The following is a 15,518-nucleotide window of genomic DNA, read 5'->3' on the forward strand; positions in this document are numbered from 1 at the left end:
AAGGAGGTCTCTGACATAGAAAAGGACAATTCCGACGCTGATCGCAAAGCGTACGTAATATTTGATGTCAGTGGCGATTTCAGGCTCAGGCACAGGAGAGCAATGCCGACCTCATCAATTCCATGTCTTCTTCCTGAAGCCCTTCAGGTTTTGAAATTTGAAGAGAAGTGCATGTGGGCTTAAGCTTAACCATCACAAGTGGGCCGACATTAAGGAAGGAAGCTTCGCGAGCGAGGGGTGACTGGCCACTAGCCAGTGGCTATGGCCATGTACGTGAAATATGAAATACTACTTTATTTTAATGTATAATGTATAAATCATTTTCCCATTTATGGATCAGTTATCCATATTGCTGGGGGAAAAGTTATCTATATTAATTTTTAAAATATATATTTGTAAATATTCTTTTGAAATAAACAAATAATAAATTTGTGACGCCTTACAAAGACATATTGGGAAGTCCCATATATAACACGTGCACCTAATTGCGTCTTGTTCTTTTCCTGAACTCCGATTGTCATAAAAAAATGAATAAATAATAGACAAAACAATGGTACGACGAAATAATTATATTAAAGATAAAGATAAAGATAAAGATATGATATCCAGGCAAAGGATAATAACTTATCGGAACCTATTTATAATTCCGTACCATACTTTTCAGACAAAATCTTTCTAACTTAGTGTGAGGCGTGTCTTGGCTATAAAGTCATGATTTTCTTTTTGAGGTCAAAAAATAAGACACTAACATATTAAAGTACAAGTTAGCCCAATAACATTAAAAATCTCGTTTAAATTTTTGAAATGCGAAGGTTCGATTCTACTGTAGATGCATGAATTTCTTTTTTAAAAACACAACTGAGAGAAAAATAATGTGATATGCATATTTGGTTGTCAAAATCAAGCGGACCTCCAATTTTATTGCCTTTAGCTACTCATTCTCTGACTTCCTTAACTAGTATATAATTTATTCAATGTCTTGATTGGCAAGATTTCTATGCTTAAATGTGAAATTGTTTGGTTGGTGTATAGTAGTTTCCTTGCAATTGTCTAAGCAGACAGAGATGGTCAAGCCATACGTTAAAAGTAAATTTTGTATTTTTTTAATTTATAGATTTGGAACAACACAAAGCGAATAAACTAAAATAATACGTCATAATGGGCAATGGGCATCTCACAGAAAAGGAAAGCGGAGTCTTCTTTTGTGATCTCCGAGCACGAAAGCTTCCGAATCTTTCCTGTGTCTCTCACTTCCTTCGCGTTTTTTAAGCCTCTGTTGTTCCCTTTCACTTGCAGAGTTCAGATCTCTTTTCTCTCGTCGCTTTAAATCGTTTCCAAGCAGGTACTCGCGCTCCTCTTTAATATATTCTTTGTGATTTAGTCAGATACGCTTATTCGGGTCTGTAATTTGGTTCTGTAGCTTACTTGCTGATTGATCTGTCAATATAATCTGATTTGCTTGAAGGGTTTTACTGGGTTTTTCTTATTGTGATGATTTACCGGTGTCCACTCACAATTTTGCATAAAATTACATTTTTCTTGCCTCTTTCGACATTCTTCTCTAGGTCAGTACCCGTTCGGCAAACTCGTATTTTTACCGCCTTCGTGTACTAGGTCTCATGGTCTGATGCATTCTAAACTTGAATCCTGTTTGTCTGAAATGACCATACTGCTTCCATGGTCCATTAATGTTGCTTAACTGTGGGTATTTTGCCCGCAACTTGGGCTAAGTAATGAGATTCTGCTCAGGAAGCCTTTACTTATGACACTTGAAGTATGGACTGGGCATTGATTTTAGGCAATCATCTGGATCAGTTAGCTACCCAAAAGGAGAAAGGGGGGAAAAAAACTGAGCTGTTCCGGACTGAGGGTGGAAGTCAATGGTAAATGTTGGTCCCCTTCATAGTCTGCTTAAGTGATTAAGCTACGCATTCCACATTTGTGATTGCCAAGAAATCATTTTTGAGGGAGCTGTGGCTTTTGCAATCGACAATTTTTGAGTTCATCTGCCTTTCTCTTTATAATCCGTGTTAGATGTATTATTCCTATTGTATTTGGAGGTTTTGTTTTGATGATTTACCATTGATTCCCATTAAACAACTTTTTTAAGTCTTTCATGTGAAATGACTAGCTTGGTTCTCTTTTCTTTTGTCGATTTGAGATGGGGCAGAGCAGGGTGTCAAGCTGAAATAATCTTCTTTTTCTTTCCAGAGGTAAAGCTAATCCATGGTTAATGAGTTCTTTTGCTTGTACTTTCTTAGATGGCAATGCAGGAAGCCACCCCTGCCTCTCCCCCTAGTGCTGAAGTAGTTGGCAATGCCTTTGTGGAGCAATATTATCATATTCTGCATCAATCCCCAAACTTGGTGCACAGGTTTTATCAGGATTCAAGTTTCTTAAGTCGAACAGATGGCAATGGAGTGATGTCAACAGTGACAACTATGCAAGTAAGTTCAGCAGAAGGTTAATTGTGATGATCATTAAGCATGAAACTCAGACCAGATTACTGCTTTGCATCTATGTATTATAATTTTTTTAGCATCAGAATAAGCTGGCAATTACGTAATAATCAAGTTCTTTACATTGATAGAAGGGGTGGAAAACTTGAGCCATTATTCATCCTATCTTTCCATGACTTTATCCTGCCCAATCCAAACCATTAAAAATTTGTAAATTTAATGGTTTACATTGATAGCAATTACATGATAATTAAGTTCTTTACATTGATAGAAGAGGTGGAAAACTTGAGCCATTATTCATCCCATCCTTCCATGACTTTATCCAGCCCATCCAAACCATTAAAAATTTGTAAATTTATAACATATGCTATTAGCTGCAGTCTGTCAACCAACCTTAAGGTGGGTTTTTCTGTAACTGTTTGAAGAATTTCGTGGAGGAATAACTAAGCATCATCTTGTTTATATCCTTTTCACTTCATTAATTCTTCCGTGAGCATATTTACAAGGATAATTCCTGCCTTTTCATTTTTTATGACCAGATTCAAAACCATCGTCATAGTTGTGCAATTGGCCCTCAAACTTAAATATTTTTCTTATTGTCTTGTTTGTGCATGCTTTGAGGAAGTTCGATCTCTTGCATATATTAACACAACTTGATTTGCTTTAATTCCAACGCATTAATTGGAGCAGGCAATAAATGAAAAAATTCTGTCCCTTAACTATGAAGACTACACAGCAGAAATAAAAACTGCAGATGCTCAGGAGTCATATGATAAGGGCGTGATAGTTTTAGTTACTGGGTGCTTAACTGGAAAGGATGGTGTGACAAGGAAGTTCACGCAGACATTCTTTCTAGCTCCACAGGACAAAGGCTATTACGTCTTAAATGATGTATTTAGGTATATTGAGGATAAAGACACATTGCAATCAAATCCTGTCTCAGAAACCATCAACGAAAACACTGAGAAAGTTCCTGTGCCAGAAGCAGGTTAGTGTGATTTTTTGTTATGCGTATTACATAGTTTTTGTTTTCAGTAAAGCATGAAATTGATAATTGACTGTTTCATGTTTCTAGAGGTTGTATATGCTCCTGAACAACATGTGGCAGACCCTGCACCTTCTGTAGAGGTGGAATGCATTCATAATGGCGCTGAAGTTGATGAACCTTTGGACAATGAGGGGGAAGGATCAGTTATTGATGAAGAGGTTGTTGAACCCTCTACTGAACTGAATCAAAGCAATATTGTTGCAAGTGTTGATTCAACTCCAGCAGCCCAGGATGATGCACCAAGAAAATCTTATGCATCAATTGTGAGAGAATCCCTATTCAGTTTCCTTTTTTGTGGTTCTAATTCATCTCTTACATTTGTTAATGGTTTGTGACATTTAGGTGAAGGTAATGAAAAGTCATGCAGCACCTGGTCCTGTCTATGTTCCAAGCCGAACTGTAAGAGCGGCATCTGCAAAACCAAGTCAGCAATGGCCTGCTGCCGCCAAACCTACTCCTGGACCTGAGGCACCAGCTCCTAATAATGATAGTGCTCCTGAAAGTGGTTATGTTCATGAAGAAGGTATATACTGGAGCTTGTTGGCATGATTGAGAGCTATTTTATGTAGACAAGTTAGATGCAATTTAAAGACACATGCCGTCCTTGTTGACTTATTGTTCATCTTTATTAAGATTTGTGAGTGAAAAAGAATGAAACAGTCATAGTGGGAAAAAGGATCAGCAGAGTGGAATAATTATTCGAGATTCATTGATACATACCAGTGCTTTAAATTTCAGTTCAACAATAAGTTGACTTCCACTTTATTTTACAGCTGAAGGTCACTCGATATATGTACGGAATTTGCCATTTAATGCAACAGTTGAACAACTTGAGGAGGTGTTTAAGAAATTTGGACCTATTAAGCATGATGGAATTCAAGTTAGAAGTAGCAAGGTGCATAAATATTATTTTTCTGCACTCTAAAAACCTGTGAATTATCTAAAGGCAAGCTTAGTAGTTACTGATTTCTCTTGCAGCAGGGGTTCTGTTTTGGATTTGTTGAATTTGAAGAATTGAGTTCCATGCAGAGTGCACTTGAGGTACAGCTTGTTCTGTTAAACTGCTGAGATTATAGTTTTATATCAACAGAAACTGCTAATAGGTGTCTGTTTATGGGCAGTCATAGGATTTGCTAATCAAGTTCTAATTCTAACTTTTAGAGTGCTTTATGTGTAGTGTTACTTGTACAGGTTAGCTTTGCTTTGCAGTTTGGGTTAATGTTGTGTCCATGATTCCTAAATTCCAGCTTCTATTAGGAGTCACTATGGGGGTGGAATACTAAAAACCTAAATTGTTTAAAGAAATGTGATGAATGACTGTTTGATTGTCAAAGGTTCGAGGTGAAAACATCGTGACCTTGAATTCTTCCTTATTGGTGAAGTCTGCATACCTCATTCATAACTGGAAGTCCTTTCTGGAAATCCAGCTGAAGTAACACCGAAATGTACTTTGCAAATGGGATTGTTTTTATGCTTATCGGAGTGGAAAATTTGCTGGGAATGTTTAGCAAGCTAGCTTTACTTTCACTTTCGTGTGTGGCAGATATAAAGGTCTGACTTGTGTGTAACTGAACTGACATGTCTATGATTGATTCACCTGAATGATAGGGAGTTCATTGGTTAAGTCACTGGTGATGTCTTTTATATGATGCTAGATGTCTATTTTCTCACTTGTTTGGTCTTTGTCCATAGAGCCCTGTGTTTTAGTTCTGATCAACGGCCCTGCTGGTTGATTTGTATTTGATGATAACCTTTCAAGGTTGCCGTTTCATTTCGTTCTCCTCTTTTTCAGTTTTTGAGTGGCCGTCTTTCTGCAATTAAATTTCTTGTTCTACCCGCCAAAATGTTTCACATTTAGTCCTCATTGTCTTGAACCGCTGAATACCTGGTACTGTGGTGAATTTTAGTGACAGTGTTAGTGGGAACAGGGCATACTTTGGGGAATGCTTTATACGTAGAAGATACTGGGCATATGATTGAGTGCTCATGACACATAATGGCAGTGATGATGCAGAACAACTTCTGATAACTGTTGACTGGCATATATATGCCATGTGGAAGGAGATGAGTGAGAGAATGGGAAATAAGTCAACTTAGTGATCTATTTTACTCATAAAACCCCTAGAGTAATTTTGGCCTCTAGATAGCTGATCTTAATGCTTGTTGTACCGTGTATATATCTTAGACTTTTGCAGTTTTGTATGTTGAATGTTAACTGAGACCCCCTTCCTCTTCTCTCTCCTCTCTCTCTACCCAAAAAGGGAATGCTATTTGCGTTTAAATTTACTGGGATGTCCTCCTATCCAATGCGGAATAGATGGATTTATATCTTGTCCCCTGTTTTGGAGTATCTCGAATTTGTTGTAAAGTTTGGTTGTAATGGCCACATGAGCTTTATCAGTAGCAAAGTAGGGCAATGAAACAAAATTGAAGACCATATAACTTTGAATTGCTATTTCTCTAGAATAGAAAGCCCATCAACTGAAATAAGGAGTGATGTAAATTTGGAATTGAATCACAGTTTGCGTACTGGCAGAATTTAGATTGTTCTGAAGTGTCTTCATGATGCATCTGCATTTTTCTATCATTGAATGTCATGATTTGCTGATGCTCCAACTAATAAACCTGGCTGAAATTCATTTTAGGCGGCCCATGTGACCATTGGTGGTCGGCAAGCTGCTATTGAGGAAAAAAGAACGACTACACGAGGTAAACTGTTTGACGCAAAGAAATTATATCTTATGAGGGGTTGGATTACGGTTGAGATAGAGGCTGATTTTGTTATTTTCATGTAATCCTATTCCAGTCAGCGGTAGCAGTGGGAGAGGAAGGTATCCTTCAGGAAGAGGTAGCTTCAGAAATGAGAGCTTTAGGGGCCGAGGGAAATTCAGCAGTGGCCGAGGTTATGGAAGAGGTGAATTCAGAAACCAGGGAGAGTTTTCTGGGCGGCCTAAGGGTTCAGCTGGACAGAAAGGAGACAGTTCTTTAGGCCAAAATGGAAGTGGACGAGGCAGCCGGCAAGGCGGGGGAAGGGCATAGTTCTCAACCATCAACCTAAGCACGATCATTGGTGAAGAGAAACTAGTTGATGGGTTTTTTTTTTTTTTTTCCCTCTTTTACTTTTTGTGGTTAGCAGGAAAGCAAGCAAAAGACCACAACATTTTTCCCTTGTTGAGGAAAGGGGACAATAATTTACCCTGTGGTTAAATAGGCGGAAGTTGAGGGTTCAGATTTGCATGTTGCAATCATTCAACGGTATATTAGTCATAAATTTATAATTAGGAGGCTTACTCGGCCCATACACGAGTGTTTTGGCAGACTCATGTTTTTTTTTTGCTATTTTCAAAATGAATATTATCTCTCTCTCTCTCTCTCTCTCTCTCTCAATCTCTTTTGCCATGTCATTTTCGTTTCCAGTTGTTTCCAAAATGTTTCTTTTTGTTTGGTTTCGTAGCCACGTAATTTCCTTCTTAAGACCACCTCTATGAACTCGGAAGATTTAATAGGGCAGATTGACAATGAACAAAAATATAAGCACATAAAAGATATCTTTACGTTTAATGTAAGCTATAAACTTTAGAGGGGTAGTTCGGCATTACGTGTGTGTGTGTTGTTTCTTGTGGGAACTCTGGTTGCCAAAAGTGATGATAATGAATGGAATATGAATCGTTGCGAATATGTTTGATGTGATAATGAATATTCCACTGAAAAATAAAACTTTTATTGCAAAAGTTGAAATGCCCTCCAAACTCTCTCTCCCATACCTTCCTTGTTCTTCTTGTCATTGCTGCTCCTTCTTGGCCATTTCCTTCAACCGATTCCATCAACATCACTTCCTTTCCAGTGTGCTTCCGCTCTCCCACGTTCTTCAATTATGCTTTCTATTTAGTCCGTCTGGTTTACCACTCATATCCTTATTATCTGTTACTTGTAGGAGTTTTTAACATACCAAGAAGAGTATTAAATATGCGTAATCCTTCACTTTTGTCCTTATTAAGTATAACATTAAATACTAATATATTTTTACTCACACATACCCTCTCTCTTCACCTTTATTATAATTCAACAGGACAGAATTGAAAATAAAACATTATAAAAAGTACAAGTGACAAATCAAAAAAGCCAAAATCTCTCCCTACAAGTAACAAATAATAAGCATAAGAGTGGTATTTTGGTGGTTCTCCTTTTAATTTGCTTCATTAAGTTTGTCTCAACAAACTTGATACTATTAAAATCAAAGCTTAGTCTCTTTAATACTACCTCCGATTCAAAATATAAAATAAACTTTCTTAAAAGGATTAGTTTTTTTTATAAGATAATATTCACTTTAGTTCAAACATCTAATGAGCTTGTTTCAATTTTACTCTTATATATTCTCTTTCCTCTTTAATTCATTTATTGCATCTTTTACTTATTCTCTTCATTAATAAGGGTATATTAGGAAAAACAAATATATGCCTTACATATTTATTGTTTTAAATTAATTTTAATTTATTTCTTGATAAACATAAATCGATAAAGTTCAACTTATATTTTGAACCGGAGGGAGCATATTTCAAACCAAAAGCACTAATGTTTCAGACAAAACAAATACAGAAGGTGATGAAAAATCAGGAAATAAATGATAAGGATTAAGAACAAAATATGTCAGGCAAAAAAAAAAAAGAACAAAATATGATTAAACGTATAGCGTTTATATTTTCCTATTTTATACTCTATATTTGTGTATTTAAGTGTCTTTAACAAATTTTTCAATATTTATTATCACTGAGCGACGTGTCTTCTTGATTTTTTTTTGGGGGGGGGGGTTAATTACCTCATGTTATTACATAATACTCCCCTGATCCTATTTATAAGTTATTTCCAACATGTTTCACATAGACTAAAGAAAATCTTAAACTATATTAACTCTTCATTAAAATATAACGACTTTTCAACTTTACCCCTATTTAATATACACACCTTTCAAAATAAATGACTATCAACACTATAATAAATAAAAGATAATATCGTATATTCATGATAAAAATTTAATAAAATGATTTATAAATAGGATCAAAATAAACTTTTTCTCTCTACCCTATAAATAAGACCAGAGGAGTAATGTTTTTGTTTACATCAGGAGCATTTAAACCTTTAACGATACATGACATTATCTGGCTCCCGTTATCATTTCAACTATGGTCAAGCGGTTAGTAATTAAAATTGCTCCAAATATTATAAAGGCCTCCCCTTGAGGATTGATAGCCTCGAATTAAGCCAAATAAAATAAAAGAGTAATTGATAAAACCAAAGTTACCCTATCTTTCCTCCAAACACCACCCCATAAATCTTAATATAGGCTGCTCATGGAGCCAAGCCTAAATCAGACCACACACCACACACTAGGTTAATACAATTTTTTTTAAAAAAATTATCTTAATTTTTATTTTTTGGTTTTAGTTCCCTAAATTTCTTTTCATTTAAAATATTGATGTCAATAATTTAATAACAACATAAATTAATTTGTTTTATGATGAATCAAAACCTAACTATCGTTTTGAAACTTGATGAACTAAAATCAAAATTTGTGTAAACTTAAAAGACCAAAATTATGTTAAGCCAAGGGAAATGCTTACTATAAGATGATCTTAAAGTAAAAAAAAATAGAGTTTAGTAATAAATACTATATTTGGTCCTAAATATATAATTTAGTTTCTAATATAAATTATATTACAAACTAGATCTTATACTTTAATATCTGATAACATCTGAACCAGGTTTTCCAGATTTAAGGCTGCATATGCAAAATACAGTTTTTGAATAATATTTCTTCTAGAAGTAGAAGCATTGTAACAATTTCATGGACACGTGTGTACTGAAATGGAGAAGAGGAAAATGAACACCGATTATTTTCATTGGGAAGCCAGTTTGGTGTCATTTGCCTCTTTAATGCTGCAGATGCCAAACTTCTATATAATCCAAATCTCCTCTTTTCTGTGATGCACATTCATATTGTATTTAAATTCATTCCTTTTTTTTTAATTATAATCAATTTAAGTTAGTTATTTAAATAAACATATTAACACTAGATTCAAATTCGAAATATCATCAAAATATAATAGGAAGTAACTAAGACAATTTGCCATTGATAAATTTTAATGGACAACATAGTCGTCAGGACAACTTGCTATTGATAATTTTTTAAATTCATTCAACTATTTTCAATTTTCAACATATATCTATTTGATTATGACCTGTCTTGTTATGTTGACAATAATTTCTTACACCAACTTTATGACTTTTAATACTCCTCCAATCCTTAATATAAAACCCATTTAACTAATTTGATTAGATTAAGGAAGTTAGGTAAGTTAGTTAATTATAAGAAAAGTGACACATTTTCTTAAAACACTATAATCATCTTTTTTAATACCCTTCTCCCTCTTCTATTTGATTATGGTTGAGGGAGTATCTATAAGGGTAATTTAGAGAAAATTGATAAATATGAGAAATGGATCTTATATTTAGGACCAAACTAACTTAAGAATTGGGTCCTATATTAAGGACCGGAGGAGTATATATATATGATATTTTTTAAATGATACTCCTCCGGTCCTTAATATAGGACCCAATTATTGAGTTGGTTTTGGTCCTAAATATAAGACCAATTTATCATATTTTTTAATTTTCTCTAAATTACCCCTATGGATACTCTCTCAATCATAATCAAGTAAAAGAGGGAGAGAGGGTATTAAAAAAGATGATTATGGTGTTTTAGGAAAAACATGTCATATTTCTTATAATTAACTACCTTACCTAACTTCCTTAATCTAATCAAATTAGTTAAATGGGTCTTATATTAAGGACCAAAAGAGTATTTTTTATAGTATGAAAAGTGAAAGAATATCATGAGTCAGTCATGCTAGTTTTAGCTTTGATAATTTTTCCATGATAGCATTTAGTATATTCTTGATGCTTTTGTTTACTTTGATGAGATCTCACATTATAATATAGAGATTGTAAGAGGTGAGAAAAGCAATATATGAAACACTTTTAGGATATTTTCTTAAAATGTTAACTGAATAATTTAATGAAGATATCTGTACCATTTTTATTTGATGGTAAATTTGGATGCAAAATAAGATGCTTCAGTTTGGTCAACATGATTCACCATCGATGACAAAAACTTAACATGTTACAAATAAGTAAATTAAACTAATTATACTCAGAATCAAAATAAAAACGCTAATTATAGATAACTATATTAATTTTTTTAAAACAAATAATAAGGTAAATAAATAATTTTTTATTTAAAAAAAAAAAAGAGAAAGAATATCAAAATGCACGCTGCATAATGAATTGAAGTGTAATCGGATTGTGAAGACGACGCGGCGAGTGAGCGATCCCGCCGGGGAAGTGGGAGAAGGATCCAAATGACATTTAAAGCAAAACAAACACTATCTGTCACTTTTTTTTCAAAACTGATTAGTACCCCAAACTTCTTTCGAAATTACATGACAGTCCCATGGCTCATGACGCAGCCAGGCTCATGAAACAAGTGTCCGACCACTGTTGCTTCGAGTTGCTCCTACTCGCAGCGCCGAGGCGAGAAGCTGGCAAGAGAGGTCGCGCCAGAGCAAAAGGGCTTTCTTATTCTTAATCTCTGGCGATTCAAACCTCTCTTTCTCTCTCTTCCCTCTGATCACCACGTGGAATTTTGGAAGTGCGTTGTCACACTGTTCACTATATACCAACAACATGCAGAAGAAAGCAACTGTGTATGATCTTCTCATTCAGGTCCACCCTTCTTTATCTCTATCTTTTTTCCTCTGCGTTTCTCCTTCGTTTCATTATCTTTCCTTTCTCTGGTGCCGCAGTTTTCATCGTAACAGCCCCCTGAGCTGGCCTGCATCCACAGTTTTGATTCTCTTTTTACTAGTATAAATATTTTGTTCGTAGAACTTAGGATTGCAACCAAATTTGAGCTTCTTCCCCTCTTTCCTCGTACATTTTCTCTGTATTTGATCGCCATTAACTCTTGGGGAAGTGGGTGTGGAGTTTTTTTTGTTTTTTGAAATGATTTTAAGGGGACAATCCAAATTCTTGTGTCTAACTTCTGTACATCTGTTTCTCGCAGGGAGCCGTTATTGTCAAAAAGTTGTCACCTTTCGCTTCGATTTCGATGGAGTCGGCAACCCAGGAAACTCGGGTGGAACAGATTGATTTCTTCAAGCGAGAAGGCAAAACTACTCCGCATTTTCTTCACCGATTCTTTCCCGAGAAGCCAGCCAACTCTGAGTCATCCCACAATGTGAAACAATTAAACCTTTCCCTCGATCTTTCTATGGATGGGTTCTATAGTCAAAATGCAGAAGAAGTGCCTTTGACGAGGTCGTCAACCATTCCTGGAGATCTCACCCTCATGGCTGATAATGGGGTTCGTTGGAATTCCTCTAATTCTTTGTATAGGTCCTCTTCCCTTCCCGTGGAGGCTGAGAGGGCTCTTCTGAGGTTTGGGGATTTGCAGACGATGAGAAGGGCTGAGACTGGGAGGAGATGGCTCCAAGAGCGGATGAGGAAAGCGGCGGAGGCTGCGGCGGCGAGAAAGTTTGGTGCGGCTGTTGGTGCTTCAAAGGTTCCTGCAACTTCTCCTGCCGCTGTCAAGCTCACGATACTGGAAAATCCTTCCGTGGCTTCATCAAAGCATGAAGGTAACTTCATTTTCTTTACTATGTTTCTGGTTTGATTGATTGGTAATCAAATTAAGTTTGACATTAGTCTTCTAATTATTGCCGAACACGCAAAATGAGAAGAAATGCTTCTGGAATGATAATATATATATATATATATATATATATATATATAAATGTGCCCCATCATCGCGGTAAGCTGACTGTATCATATATGGTGATGCCTTTTTTTTTTTTGTGGCTTAACATCCTTGTATACGTATATTTCCGAATTAGTTTTTTGTTCCTCCGCTGTCAGGGTTGATTAAGAATTAATTGCTTGACTGTTTTTTTGGCACAAAATTGCTTGGCTCTTAATACTTATGGTTTGAGTTGCAATTGAGTGGTCAAAGAATACGTCGATTTTTGTTTTTGAACGCTTTATATTCCTCTTCTTCTTTATGTCATTCTTCTTTCCTAAGTGAATTTTAGCTAATTTATGATCATTAAGTTTTTGCGCAACTATGTTCAAGTCGGATCCTTTTGATATTGGTGATGGTGAGTAGTGCTGAAAAGAGTTAAATAGGGAGAAAATAAATTTGATGAATTAAAATAGAATCTCTTGCTTCGCTCCGGAGGTATAGGGTGCATGAAAGCATTATTTATGTCGTTTTTCCGAGAATATTACTGTAAAAGATACCCGTTGCCACCGTGGATACTACTTAAACGTGACAAGGGATGTGTTGCAACATGCATGATACGATGAATCTAAAGGTGACAGGTCATCGACAAAGCATCTACTAGTAAGTCTCATAAGTGTGTTGTGTAAGATTGATTGTATGTGGCAGCATGACAACTAAAGAAACGACAATGGAAAATATCACCAATTGATTGTAAAGCCTACTACCCAACTCCAATCTAAGCAATATATGTTTATAGAAGCTTCTCCCTGAGAGGAAAGAAGATCCATATCTTGTTAAGATAACATAAGAGGCATTGTAATGTATTTTTAATTACAAGCATGCTAATTAACTAATAAGCAAGTTTAGAAATTCTGTTAGATCTCAGAATTCTCTATCATTTTTCTGTGAGCAGTAATACAAGTAACAAGTCATTATAGGACCCATGAAGGTGAGTAGTTTAGTAGTTGTGAGAAAAAAGGACAGCAAGGTTTCAACCTCTTTGTCTGATGCTTCTTCTTGTCAAATATGTTTATGTTATTGACGTTGTCTGATGCTGTTCATTGCTTGATATGTTTGGACCAGCCTAGATTATCAATCGTTACCACTTAAAATGATCAGATTCACTGAATATGCATGTGTTTTTCTTTGCTGTTCCTTTATCAAGCCTCCATTATATTGGACCTTCCTCCCCGGTTCTCCTCACCTCATAAGGATACATTAAAATTTATATATATATATATATATATATATATATGCACAGCTTTTTAATCTCTCTCTGGATCTCATGTCAATAATTTTCATATTGTTTGGCTTTTCCTTTATAAACTCAATGTTTGGCTGTCCTGTCTTCATCTATTAGAGCTGAAATAAAAACAAGTGGGCAAGGGTTCAAGTCTAATTTCAAACAATGTGTCTGGGAAACAAATTATGTTCTCCACTTAGTCCAGATAAATGTTCGAGCTTTACAAGGTGGTCTGTCAGTTTTTGCTGGTAGTAGCATCACCATCGGCTGGCTACATGCTCGCTTAAGCCAATGCAGTCTCATGGTGGTGTCACTAAATTACAGGCTTAGCCCAAACACAACCAATCTCACGCCAACAGGACTACTGGAATTTGGACAGACATCACTGTTATAGTTGTTAGAAGACAATTGTCATGGATGCTGCAGGCTTATATCTTAGCACTGAATACGTATCTCTGAATCATTTATCTATAATGATTTGAAACACGGCTTAATATTCATGACAGTAAAACTGGATAATAATTTTCCCATCTAGATTTGCAACTGGTCCAAGATTAATAAATTACGAATGCTTCTATGTGGTTCTATCTTGTGTTCTTCTACCTAATCATGTGGTATGTGGATAATATCTGATGATGTATAGCTGTAGTTAAATTATGACTTGCAGTGTTTCATTTAAAGACTATTTATTTGCTTGACTATAATAATTTGTAATTTTGTTTTTCTGGATGATAAGTAACTAAGACTTTCTTTTTGCCACAGTTCTTAATACTGTCACTCAACTGTTTTGTCATTTTATCATACTCATTTGAATCTGAACTTCTTTTGTTCTTTCTTTCTGTTCTAAAAGGCTTGTTCGTTAATGGTCCATATGGCATGCCCTACACAGGCCAGAGAGGTTTGGCTGGAGTTGGGGCCAATCCCAACTTCCAGACATCATCCAACAGGGGCAAAGAGATCATGTTTTATCCGAAACCAATGGCTAGGGTTTTGCCACCAAGGCCTGCTGATACCAGACTGGAGAATCGACCGAAAAGGCCTAAGCTTAGGCCTTTGGAACCCTGCAGTCTTAGATATGAAGATTTGGCAGTCCTTAGCAAAATGCCGACTGTGACTACCACCGGAGATGGCCCCGGCGGGAAGAGAATACGGGGCTTTCTATATACTTATAGGGGAGGCCAAGTCAGCATCGTCTGTGTCTGCCATGGCAAGTTTCTGACTCCAGAGGAATTCGTGAGGCATGCTGGCGGCAAGGATGTGGCCAATCCCATGAAGCATATCACTGTCTGTTCCAACCCCTTTTAAGTTTCTTGGTCACTCACCCTTCTTGCGATGTACAGAGGAAACAAAAGTTATCTTACTTAGTTGTCCATAATGTCTGCTCCTTTAGGTGAAGGAAAACTCCAAATAAGATGGTTTTTCCTTCTCGTAAAAATTTATAATAATTCTCTTTTTCTAGATAATTGAAATTTCAATACTAGAATGGGTAAAACAGAAGACTTCATCTCGGAGAAGATAGCATTTCTGATGTAATGAAACTAATTAATACACCATGATTTTAGTATCTTTGTATTAGAGTTCAAAGTTGGGATAACATTAAAGTCGTTATAGCGAACCAATTTGTTTGCAGGATTTATTAGTTCATGGCATGCTAATGTGATTGCGTGCTGGTGTGGAAACTAATTTAGTTCCAATGTACATGTGCCTTTTCTCCCACAGTAAGTGGGAAACACCATTAAAATTTAGTAAAGTTGTTTCTAAACATGGTAAGCTGATGACTTGATGCACAACTAAAGTTTAGTAAATCACACAATTCATCCTCATTATGTTATGAGATGGCATTGAGTGATAAAATCACAGTGAATTAATGTTTATATACCTGTTTTGGGCTTTTAGCACACATAAAGTAATCTTGAACCACTTTATTTGCTCATG

General features: G+C 35.8%; 2 protein-coding genes across 5 annotated transcripts; both read left to right on the plus strand.

The window, feature by feature from the left end:
* Positions 1-1,177: 1,177 nt before the first annotated feature.
* Positions 1,178-6,882, plus strand: LOC114741806 (ras GTPase-activating protein-binding protein 2). 4 transcript variants are annotated; one of them, XM_028930072.1, is made up of 9 exons: positions 1,178-1,342; positions 2,262-2,447; positions 3,150-3,447; positions 3,535-3,770; positions 3,850-4,030; positions 4,281-4,402; positions 4,486-4,548; positions 6,153-6,216; positions 6,314-6,882. In XM_028930072.1, the coding sequence occupies exons 2-9, from the start codon at positions 2,262-2,264 to the stop codon at positions 6,544-6,546; spliced, it is 1,383 nt and encodes a 460-aa protein (XP_028785905.1). In that variant the 5' UTR covers positions 1,178-1,342; the 3' UTR covers positions 6,547-6,882. The 4 variants fall into 4 exon arrangements, with proteins under 4 accessions (XP_028785905.1, XP_028785904.1, XP_028785907.1 ...); XM_028930071.1 differs by lacking the exon at positions 1,178-1,342 and adding an exon at positions 1,863-1,883; XM_028930074.1 differs by lacking the exon at positions 1,178-1,342 and adding an exon at positions 1,863-1,883 and having other exon boundaries at positions 3,856-4,030.
* A 4,365-nt stretch (positions 6,883-11,247) lies between these two features.
* On the plus strand, positions 11,248-14,888 carry LOC114741805 (ninja-family protein AFP3-like). The gene is made up of 3 exons (XM_028930070.1): positions 11,248-11,286; positions 11,627-12,200; positions 14,434-14,888. Exons 1-3 carry the CDS (start codon positions 11,248-11,250, stop codon positions 14,886-14,888), a joined length of 1,068 nt encoding a protein of 355 aa, XP_028785903.1.
* The last annotated feature ends 630 nt before the right edge of the window (positions 14,889-15,518 follow it).

Source organism: Neltuma alba, unplaced genomic scaffold, assembly GCF_004799145.2.
Source record: "Neltuma alba isolate B1F8T4 unplaced genomic scaffold, ASM479914v2 tig00003539_pilon, whole genome shotgun sequence".
In the NCBI taxonomy this organism is placed as follows: domain Eukaryota; kingdom Viridiplantae; phylum Streptophyta; class Magnoliopsida; order Fabales; family Fabaceae; genus Neltuma; species Neltuma alba.

Excerpts from the sequence above, each read along its gene's own strand:
- LOC114741806 (XM_028930071.1), top strand. Across the intron at positions 3,448-3,534 it reads AGTTCCTGTGCCAGAAGCAG|AGGTTGTATATGCTCCTGAA; the intron begins GTTAGTGTGATT and ends TCATGTTTCTAG. Across the intron at positions 6,217-6,313 it reads AAAAAGAACGACTACACGAG|TCAGCGGTAGCAGTGGGAGA; the intron begins GTAAACTGTTTG and ends ATCCTATTCCAG.
- LOC114741805 (XM_028930070.1), top strand. The coding sequence starts at position 11,248 with ATGCAGAAGAAAGCAACTGTGTATGATCTTCTCATTCAG. Across the intron at positions 11,287-11,626 it reads TGTATGATCTTCTCATTCAG|GGAGCCGTTATTGTCAAAAA; the intron begins GTCCACCCTTCT and ends TGTTTCTCGCAG. Across the intron at positions 12,201-14,433 it reads GGCTTCATCAAAGCATGAAG|GCTTGTTCGTTAATGGTCCA; the intron begins GTAACTTCATTT and ends CTGTTCTAAAAG.